Source organism: Balaenoptera musculus, chromosome 14 (assembly GCF_009873245.2).
Source record: "Balaenoptera musculus isolate JJ_BM4_2016_0621 chromosome 14, mBalMus1.pri.v3, whole genome shotgun sequence".
NCBI classification, from domain to species: domain Eukaryota; kingdom Metazoa; phylum Chordata; class Mammalia; order Artiodactyla; family Balaenopteridae; genus Balaenoptera; species Balaenoptera musculus.
The window spans coordinates 21,594,503-21,605,282 of NC_045798.1; the positions used below are offsets into that span (position 1 = coordinate 21,594,503).

Sequence of the window (10,780 nt, forward strand, 5' to 3'; positions counted from 1 at the left end):
AGATCCCCCACTCCCTGGCAACCACTAATCTACTCTCTGTCTCTATGGATTCACCTATTCTGGACATTGCCTATAAACGGAATCTTATGTGGCCTTTCGTCAATTGTTTTTTTTTTTGGCCGCGCTGTATGGCATATGGGATCTTAGTTCCCCGACCAGGGATCAAACCCACACCCCTTGCAGTAGAAGCGTGGAGTCTTAACCACTGGACTGCTAGGGAAGTCTCTGTGTGGCCATTTGTGACTGACTTCTTTCACTGAGCATAATGATTTTGAGGTTCATCCACATTGTAGCATGCATCAGTACCTCATTCCTATTTGTGGCTGAATAATATTCTGTTGTATGGATAGACCACATTTTAAAATCCATTTTCTGTTGATGGGCAGTTGGGTTGCTTCTACATTCAGGCTTTTGTGAATAAATGCTGCTGTGAACAATTGTGCACAAGTTTTTGTGTGATTATATGATTTCAGTTCTCTTGGGTGTATACTCAGGAGTGGAATTGTTTGTTGTATGACATTTCTATGTTCACCATTTGAGGAAGAGACATATTTTTTCCAAAGTGGCTGCACCCTTTTCCATTCCCACCAGCAGTGCACAAGGGATCCGACTTCTCCACGTTCTCTCCAACACTTCCTATTGTCTGTCTCTGATTATAGCTGCCCTGGTCGGGGTGAAGTGGCATCTCATAGTTTTGATGTGCATTTTCTGGATTCCTAATGATATTGATCATCTTTTCATGTACTTCTTGGCCATTTGTGTCTGGTTTGGAGAAATGTCTATTCAAATCACTTGCCCATTTAAAACCTGGGTTGTTCTGTCTCTTTAGTACTAAGTTGTGGCACTTCAGTCTACAGAGGGGAAACTGAGGCTCAGAAAGGGGGTGTGACTGGGCCAGGAACACTGGGCCCACAAGCAGATGGAGACCAGAACCTGGGTTGGTCTCTGCCCCCCACCCGGCCGGCCTCTGCATCCAGCCCAGTGACCTCCTGCTCCAGTGCTGACCTGCCCCTCAGGCCATGCCAAATCTTGTCCTTGCGTTTAAAGATGGAGGGCTCCCCCGCCGGAGGGTGGGCTGGAAAGGCAAGGAAGCAGCAGTTCTGAGGAACCAAGCCGGCCCTCTCTTCCCCTCCGAATCACGCGGACCTGCCTGACGTGGCCCGGGAAGAGGGGACAGCCCGGGCCCTGTGGTCGGGGAGCCTATTTATACCGGCAGGGCCGTGTTGCAAGCCCTTCCTGCTGGCGAGAGGGACGTCACCGGGCGCTGACCTCACCAGAAACGCTGACGCATCTTCCCCTCACGCTTTGCTCGGATGGGGAGCAGGGCCTCCTCACCTTGGGGCCTCACCTTGGGGCCACTCCCCGTCCTCCTGAACATCACGGCCCCTCCCACCCAGCTCCGGGTTCCCCCTGCCAGTGTCCCCGCTCCCTGCTGCCCTCCAACCATGCCCTCTTCTTGCAAGCTTTTAGGGGCTGAATTGTGTCCCTCAAATTCGTGTGTTGAGGTCACAACCCCCAGCACCACAGAATGTGACTGTCTTTGGAGATAGAGCCTTGAAAGAGGTAATTGAGGTCAAATGAGGCTATTGGGTGGGCCCTCCTCCAGCGTGACTGGTGTCATTATAAGGAGAGGAGATCAGGACAGACATACACAGAGGGGTGACCATGGGAAGAGATCATGAAAAGGCGGCTGTCTACAAGCCAAGGAGAGAGGCCTTAGGATGAAAGCAACCCTGCCAGCACCTTGATCTCAGACTTCTAGCTCCAGGACTGTGAGAAAATACCTTTCTGTCATTTAAGCCCCCAAGTCTGTGGCATTTGGTTATGGCAGCCCAAGCAAACTAATATATAAGTTTAAAGCCTCATGCTCAGAGCAAGGTCTTTCAGATGTGACAGCCCTAGTTTGAACGCCCCCCTCCTCTTAAAGGTTTCTACAAAGGGCAACTGAAGGAGGGGCGACCTCAACGTCTCTAGGTCTTGGAGGCCTCTTTAAACCGAGGAGATCTTACGGCTTCTGGACTGAGGGGTGAAAGCACCGGGCTGTCCCACGAGTGTGGAGGCCGGTCAGCAAGGAGCCCCTGAGAGGGGCATGAAGCTCTCCAGCCAGCCCTGGCTCTCCTGCCTGGAGCCCGGCCCTGAGTTTCTCCGAGCTTCCGTTTCCTCGTTAAAGAGAGCTGAGGCATCCCTGCCCGGCCGCTCTCCCTCCCAGGGCTGTAGCAAGATGAGATCAGGGATGTGAAATGAAGCAGGATCCTGGACTGGCCTGGGCCCCAGGAAGCCGCCTCTTGGAGGTGGGCACTGAGATGAGAAATCGAGCGGAAGTGAGGTTCTTGGGAGGAGAATCCGGAACTGGGGTGGCGGATTCCACCCTCAGGGGTGGCAGAATCCGCCCTCAGGGGTGGCAACGGTGTGATGAGGACCATGCTGGGCGCCAGGGAGTGGGTGGGGGTGAGGAGAAGCCTCCTGGCGGTGGGGTGCCTCTGGTTTTGCCCACTGCTAGATCCTCAACACCTGGCAAAGCGTGCGGCTGAGTGAAAGTTTGTCGACTGCATAAATGAGCGATGTGGGCGCGTCTGCAGAGGGGAGGGCTGGTGGGAACGGCCCTGGTGGTGATGATGGGTGCCGGGGTGGGGATGGGTGGGAGGGTGCCTGGCCCTCCTCCTTCTGGCCACCTTGGCTTTCCTAGTCCAGGCTCCACAGGGCCTGAGCAGCTCAGGCCTCCCTGGCAGCCCCCAGGGGCCCCACCCTGGCTCCTCAGCCTTTGACATCCTCCTCCCCACCGAGCTCCTCAGGGTGCAGGCCAAGGACCCTCGTCCAGGTCTGCTGGATGTGCTGGGGCTGCCAGGCACGGCATGCAGGCCGGGGCCAGCCCCTCCACCCCCTCATCTGCCCTCTCCAGGGCCTCAGTTTATCCTGCGCTGAAGCAGCAGGTTGGCTCGGGAGGCGCTGTCTCTGGCCCTTTCATTCATCTGTGAGAAGCAGAGGACTGACTCAAGATCACTGTCTTTCAGAGAAAGTGAAACCTGGTCCCCAACGGTCGCCGCAGCAACTCCCCATCTCCTCCGGCCCCCCACCCCACCTCCCGACAGCTAGTACTTAGAATCAGACTTTCATCTTTCCTTTTGCCTTCAAAGGGCTTTTGCCTTGTATGTCCATGACTGCAGCAGCCCTGTGAGGTGGCTGCGAAATACTTTTCAAATCCTCATTTTACAGTGGGTGGGTGGGGCTCTGAGGCCCAGAGAGGTTAAGCGACTTGCCTTGGGTCACACAGCATGTCAGTGGGCTTGAACCCTAATCTCCTGTTTCTCTTGCCTCAAGTGCCTGGTTCTCCCCAGAGGGCCCTGTCTATAGAAAAAGAGCCTGGCTGTGGGCAATGGGCCTGGGATGGGGAAGGCTGGTTATGTGAGGGGTGCCTCGTGGGGGAAAGGAGATGGCTGGGAGCCCCGCTGGGGGATGCAGGTCCTGGGGCCAGAACCACAATCTCGGGGCTGCCAGCCTGGATCTGGCTCTGTGCCCAGAGCCCGGTGGTTTCCGCTCACAGATGTCCCAACAGCCCTGGCAGGAGGGCGGGAAGGGCACTCAAGAAGGAAGATGTCTCGCTCCCTTCAGCCCCAAACCACAGAGGCCTGTGAGGCCGATGGCTCCTGGGCTGGGACTGGGCTGTGGGTCCTCCAGGAGCCCAGCTGGTCGACTCTCCCCTCCACCCCGGGCACAGCCCCCTGCAGCGAGCACGGACCCCCTTGCTCCCTGCTCGCCCCAGGAAGGCTGAGGCTGCGGTTTGCATCATCCTTGGGCGTGGGGCTGACCTCGAAGAACGAATTCGAAGAAAACAGGAGGAGGAGCAGGCATGCCACCGCACCCAGCGCCCATTGGCCGCCTGTGGAAACTTTGGTTTTTGGGGTCACGTTCCCAGAAGGCCTGCCCTCCCCCCTCCCCCTCCCCACCCACCTCACGAGGTGTTGGCCAATCGTCCCGGCGGGCATAAAGTGGCTGCCAGCCCGCAGGGCTCCAAGCCTGGAGGTGTCACCCCCAGCAGGCGCAGGCCAGAGCTCAGTCACCCAGCATGCGGGCACAGCGTATGCGGAGGACACCGCTCAGTAAGTACTTCCTTCCTCCCCACCAGCACCTGCTTGCTGTGCTCATGGGTGCCAGCGGGGAGCAGGGGCACTCTCTGTCCTCCAGGAATAGGGGAGGCCAGGCGCCGGGCAGAAGGATGCTGAGAAGGGGAGAGAGCCAGGGGGTCAGGCAAAGAGAGGGATCCACTGAGAACAGAGCATCTTCACAGGGTGGAGAAGGATATTACCAGAGGGCTTCCAGGGGGAGGGTGATGTAGAGTCAGCTCTGGGAGCAAGGGAGTGAAGGAAGGGGATCACTGCGGGAGAAGCCAGGGAAGCAGGTGGGAGGTGGGAGATGTGCTGGGGCAGAGGAGGAAGCCGCAGAAGCTGAGCAGCGTCATGGTGTGATGTCTGGAAGGGCTGTGGAGCCTCCTTCTTGCCCCGATTTGGAGGCTCTGGGATGAATGGACACTGTCAGCCGGGCCTGGGGGCCCTGGAGCCCACACAATCACACAGCACACATAGCCACACCCACAGGGTGACATGCACCCAGAGCCACGTGACGTCATCTGGAACCCTCAATCTCACCAATCTGGGAACCCCCGCATGCAGCCCGGGGCCCCTGCCGTGGATGGGACACAACGGTTGTGTGTGGCCAGCTGTTCCCTCGAGCCTCGCGCAGATCTAGACACACACCCATGCAGGCACCCTAGTCCCACGTGCACTGTGCCCACACCAGCCCCCCTGCCCGAGCCCAGCAGCAGGTACCTGGGGGGCGGCGAGGGGTGCCTGGTAGTCATTGTGCCTGGGCGCCTGGCCCCTTGGCCTCCCCAGCAGCATCTTCCCCAAGGGGCCACAGTTCTTAGGAAGGGAAGGTGGTGTCACTGCCTTCCGGGCCATTGCGCCACAGGCCCTTCCGACCACGTGGCTGCCAGGGCCTTGTGGGTGGGTGGGGGGAGGCGGGGGAGTGGTAACTGTACCCGCCCCCCAGAATGTTCTGGCTCACAGCATCTCTGGTGGGCCTGACAAAAGTGGCCACTTACGGAGAGAGGAGGGAGGCCTGAGAGATGGGGGCACGGGCTGGCCTTGGGTGACCTGAGCAAGCCCTTCTCCTTTGGAGCCTTGGTTTTCCTGTCAGTCAAATGGGGGCATGGACGAGATGGTCTCACGCATCCTTTCCAGATGGAAACTTTGGGTAGAAAGGCAGCCTCTCCTGGTTCTGCAGACATAGCTCAAGGTGTCTGGCTGCTCCTGGGCTGCAAAACCCTCCAGAGCCCACCTGCGTGGGGGGTAGGGTCTGTTACAGCAGGTTCAGGGCCTGCAGCAATGGCCACCCCTTAGCCCAGAGGACTTGCGGGGAGCAGCCCCACCTGGGCCACCCCAGGTCAGCTCCTGAGTTTGGCAGGCTAGACTCCAGCCAGGCCCCACCACCTCTTCTCAAAGTCTTACTTGGTGAATTGCAACCACTGTTTTGGGTGCTGGGGAGTGACTCGCTGGGAAGGTGGTGGTGGCCCCAGCAGGTACCCCCGTGCATGCACCGTACCCAGCCCCGCCCCGAATGGCAAAAAGCTGGGGATGATGGGCTGTGCCCTCTGAGGCCCGCTTGAGTGACCTCCCCTCTGAAAGGCACCCACCTGTGGCTTCCTCACTAAGGCAGGTGACACGTCCCCTCTCTGCCCCAGGTGTGATCCTCGGACTCCTGTTCCTGAGCATGGCAGCCACAAGCAAGTGCTTGGGCAAGTACCATGAACTCCTCCTGCAGCTCCAGCGTCAGGCGGACCTCATGCAGGACACCAGCACACTCCTGGACCCCTATGTGAGTGACCGGCCCCTGGGGGCATCTGAGTCTCAGAGAACTGTGGGGTTAGGGCAGCAGTGACTCCCAGAGAGGACAGGCCCAAACCCCACTCAATCTGAGGCTGGGGGGAAAACGAGTCTCCGTGTTATTCCTGGGCCACGGCGAACATCCCAGGCCTAACCCTGAGATGCCACAGAGGCAATGCAGCTCCCCCAGCTTAGTGGGCCTGGAGTGTGAACCCCAACTCCATTGCCTCATTCGTCCGTTTGCCCCATGTGCTCATTGCACACCTACCACGGGCCTTGTTCTAGGCACCGGCATGTAGCAGTGAACAGTCCCACCCTCCTGAGCTCATGTCACCTCCCATCACCTCCCCAATGACACACCTCATGCCACAATCACCACCTGTGTGGTCACTCCTCCAGCCCCCTGGCATCCCTCTAACCTCACCTTCAGTGATCCAGGAGTCCTCTCCCCTCTTGGGCCTCAGTTTCTGGATCTGTACAATGCGAGGATTGGATGGGGGGGTACACGAGGTCCAGCGGTTCAAGGCTGAGCAGAGCAGATTCATGTGTGTGTGTGTGTGTGTGTGTGTGTGTGTGTGTGTGTGTGTGATGGGGTCTCCAGCTCTCATCCCTGGATTGTCCTTTCCCCACAGATCCGCATCCAAGGCCTGGACACGCCAGGACTGAAGGAGCACTGCAGGGAGTGTCCCGGGGCCTTCCCCAGCGAGGATGCCCTGCGGGGGCTCAGTAGACAGGGCTTCCTGCGGACCCTCAATGCCACGCTGGGCCTCGTCCTGCACAGACTGACCGCTTTGTATCAGGACCTCCCTGAAGCCCAGCAGTTGGTGGGACTGAACATCCGCGGGTTCAGGAGTAACATCCACTGCATGACCCTGCTGCTGCGCAGCTCCTCGGAGGCGGAGACACCTGAGCCCACTCAGCCGGGCCCCGGGCCCACGCCGCCGCCCACACCGCCCTCAGACGCCTTCCAGCACAAGTTGAAGAGCTGCAGGTTCCTGCGCGGCTACCACTGCTTCATGCACTCTGTGGGGCAGGTCCTCCGGGAGTGGGGGGAGAGCCGGAGCCGGAGCCGGAGCCGGAGACACAGCCCCCGCCGGGCCCCTGGAGACACAGCCCCCTCCGGGCCCTGCAGAGGGGGGGCCCGCAGGATGTGGCCCTTCCGGAGGGACAGGAGACTCATGCCGAGGGGACACCTGCCCCGGTAGCCTTAGGGGCACCCCTGCCAGGTGAAAGGTCAGCAGGTACTCTGCAGGATGGCGCAGCCCCGGGGCCTGCCATCCTGCTCCCCTCTGTTCCCCACCTCTCAGAAGTGCACTTTAAGGGGTGGGAGCCGGGCAGCCCCTCTACCTCCTCTGGGCTGGGCTAGGGACATAGGGTCAGGCTGTTGAGCCCCCCAGCCCTGAGTTCCTCAGTCTGGTGGGGTGGCCAGGTCAGGTCCACATGGGGCCAACTTTCCATTGATTCAGGGGTCTGATGACACAGGATGACTCATGGCCAGACTGGCCGCCACCCCCTGCTCTGCTCCCCGGAGGCCTGCCGGACTGTCCCTCTCATGACTTGCAGGGCCGTTGCCCCTATACTTCCTCCTTTCCCTAGTGGCCTGGTTCCAAGGGGGGGAGGTCAGGGCCTGAGCTGGCCTCCTATGCCTCATCACGTCTCGGGCCAGACCCCTGGATGTCTGGATGACCTCACTTTAGGCAGCTGTGATGGGGCAGAGTGTACTAGAAAGAGCACTGATTTGGGGGGGGGGGGTCCAAGGTTGGCCCCTAACTTGCTGTGTGGCCTCAGCAAGGCCACTTTACCTCTCTGTACCTCAGTTTTCTCTTTGTGATTCGAAGGGCTTGGGGACTGTGTAAAGCCCTCTCTGCCTGTCAGTTGCTGGGACTCTGTGACATAGGGTGGATATCAAATTCTCTCCATACATGGGGACACGCAGTACAGATGGCCATTGGGCGCAGACGGAGCTCTCTGGAAGAGACCTAGCTAGCACCTGGAAGCGCCTGGTCTTGGGTCTTGGGTGCTGGCTGCTCCCCCTGGTGGTACATCATGGTATTTTCTCATGCTGAAACCATTGCCCTCCTGGAGGGGGTCCCAGAAGCTACCGGGCCAATTCCTTGGAGGGACATGACTAATTTATAGATTTTTTAAATCAGTTTTTATCTGTTTCCTATTTATAAGGCTTATTTATAATGTGTATTTAATGTTATTATTGTGCCAACATATATTTAAAACTTGCCTGGTTTCTAAAGCCCCTGTGTCTCTCTGCTGCCTTGTGGGACAGGATTTGGGGGAGCCTCTTGGGGGGTTGTCCCTATGTGGTAAGGCCACAAGCATCCACCACCTGGGGCCTGGGCTGGGGGCGGTCCTTGCTCTATCCAGGAAGGGAAGTCGCCCACCCCAGTCAGCTGGGGGCTCTGACTGTGGGGCATCTCAAACACAGACAAGGTGCTTGTTGTTTCTGAATGGGTCTCTCTTGAGAAGTTGGGGACCAGGGGTGTTGGGGTTTGGGAGCCAGAGGGGAGGGAGGAAGGATGGAGTGTACGGGTTGCTCTGGGCCCTTGTGGGTGTCTGGCTGGGTGTATGTGTGCTGATGTGTGTTGTGTGAAACAGACAAGATAATAATAGATCCTGCCTCACATGTGGCCTGTAACCTGGTAGGTGCTTGAAACTGCTTCCTGAAGGGCCCCAGGGTGGATAGGGATTCCACCTGGCTCTCCCCGGATGCTCAGGGCCCCGCCTCGGGAGGGTCATCTATAGGCTGATGACATGCTGAGGCAGCAGCTACAAAGGAAGGGCTCACAGAAGCCGATGAACTTGACCTGGATCAGTTCCATTTCTGGTGGGAACAGGACTTAACATGGGGTGGAAGAGAGCCCTGTGTGGGACTCCCCGCAATAGATATGACCCACTTTGCCGATGAGAAGACCGAGGCTCAGAGAGTTTGGGTCCTCAGAGCAAATTTACTGGGGGCGGGCACGTTTTAAATTCAGGTCCGTTAGACGCCAGGGCAGGAGCATCCTCCTGTCACCTTTCAGCCTCTGTAAATCCGCTGACAATTTCATGAGTCCCCAGGGGCACGGAGCTCCCAAGTGTGGGGGCAGACAGACAATAGACAAGCGAAAGAACCAACAGGAGCATCTGAGGTTGCAGTGTGAGATTGAGCTTGGCAAAAACAAAGCGGTGATGTAATAGAGAGTGAGAGTCAGGTGATGTGGGTTGTTCAGTGTGGTGCCTGGAAGAGGTGATGTCCACTCTGAGGACTGAATGACGCACAGGAGAAGGGGTGGAGCCTGTAGGTGGCAGGAACAGCTAGGGCAAAGGCTCCGAGCATTCAAGGATGAGGATATAGTGAGTGAAGGCATTGCTGATTTATCAAAAAGGCCCAGAGAGGGGAAGCACCTTGCTCAATGTCACGGAGCAAGTTAGTGCAGTGCTGGGGCTAGAACTCCAGGTCTCTTACTCCCAACCAGTGAGCGCCCAATGTATTCCAGGCTGTTTACCAAGTACTTAGTAAGGGTCTCTACTGCCCCCCAATGGGCTCTCTCTTGTTCTTGGGCTCCTGCCCCACCAGCCACTTTTGGGATCCCAGTATGCCCAGGGTACCCTCCCACCACAAGGTCTCTGCCTATGCTCTTCTCTCTGTCTGCAATGCTGTGCTCTGTTCTTTTGGTTAGTGCATCCTCGGCTATTCTTACCCCCATCTGTGTTCTGGGTCTAACAACTTGGTTATTATTTTTCTCAAAACTGTCATGTGGGGGGCCTCCCCTGGTTTGCTTTGCCATCTGCCTGCCCCGCCAGCCTGGAGTCTCCAAGGATGGAGACCACATCTGCCTTGCTCTGCTCTCAGCACAGTACCTGGCACCCAGCAGGAGCTCAGTGAGGAGCAGGGCAGGGAGCCTGGCCTAGACAGGTGCTACCCAGGTGTGGCCAAAGGCAGGGGCCGGCCTTGCTCTTTTCTGCCCTGACCCAGCATGGGGGTGGGGCACTTTCCTCGGGTTGGGCTGCTGGGAATCTCGGGGTGGGAGGTGGCAGACACCAAAAGCCAGGCACCCTCAGGCTCCCGGAGCAGAAGGGGAGTTGGCATTAGGGCAGCATGTGGTTGCCCACGGAGAGGGTAGAGGTTGGTCTGCGGAGGAAGAGCTGGGAAGCCCAGGGTGGTTGTTCTCCACCCCTGCCTGGGCCCCCTGCCAGCCTCTAGAGAGGTGGCTAAGCCCCGGGAGAGGTGTCTGGGGCTGCCTTTGAACTGGAGCTGCACCCACCCGGCAGGAAGCAGATCAGGGAGCCCCAGACTCTGGGGTGGGGTTCTTGGGGGTCCTATCAGTGAGGACTTGTCAATTCCACACTGTCTTCTGATGAGACCACAGCTGCAGGTGCCACCTCCAGCCTGGTCCCAGATCCACAGACCCAGCTGCCAGAACATCTGCTGGGTGCCCTGTGGGTGCCTCAAGGCCGAACTCAGCCCCAAGCCCACACCTTTCTGCTTCCTAATTGCCCCCACTGAAGTTCCAGAACCCCAGCGCACCTCCCTCAACCTCCCTCAGCCTCAACCTCTTCTCTCACCATTGATCCTGTGATTTCTCCAACACCCTGTCCCTGGCACGTGCCTCCTTCTCTCCCCACCGCCAACCAGGTCCTGATTCCCTGGACACATCTCACTGTCATGTCTTCTGCTCACAAACCTTCGATGACTCCTTCCCATCCTGCTGCCCGAGGCATCGATTCCAAACTCCTCAGCACAGCCGGCCAGGGCCCTGCTCTCAGGCCCGGCCAGCTTTGCCAGTTCATCTCTGCATTTGCTACGTGCTCAGCTGGCCCCCAACACATCCAGGCATCCTGACCTCCCAGTGCCTGCATTTCCCCCTCCCCATGCCTCCCGCCCTCCCAGGCCCCTCCTCCTGAAC

General features: G+C 58.5%; 1 protein-coding gene across 1 annotated transcript; it reads left to right on the forward strand.

The window, feature by feature from the left end:
* The first annotated feature begins 4,063 nt into the window (after positions 1-4,063).
* Positions 4,064-7,084, forward strand: OSM (oncostatin M). Its single transcript, XM_036823424.1, has 3 exons — positions 4,064-4,097; positions 5,738-5,871; positions 6,512-7,084. The coding sequence occupies exons 1-3, from the start codon at positions 4,064-4,066 to the stop codon at positions 7,082-7,084; spliced, it is 741 nt and encodes a 246-aa protein (XP_036679319.1).
* The last annotated feature ends 3,696 nt before the right edge of the window (positions 7,085-10,780 follow it).

Excerpts from the sequence above, each read along its gene's own strand:
- OSM (XM_036823424.1), top strand. The coding sequence starts at position 4,064 with ATGCGGGCACAGCGTATGCGGAGGACACCGCTCA. Across the intron at positions 4,098-5,737 it reads TATGCGGAGGACACCGCTCA|GTGTGATCCTCGGACTCCTG; the intron begins GTAAGTACTTCC and ends TCTCTGCCCCAG. Across the intron at positions 5,872-6,511 it reads GCACACTCCTGGACCCCTAT|ATCCGCATCCAAGGCCTGGA; the intron begins GTGAGTGACCGG and ends CTTTCCCCACAG.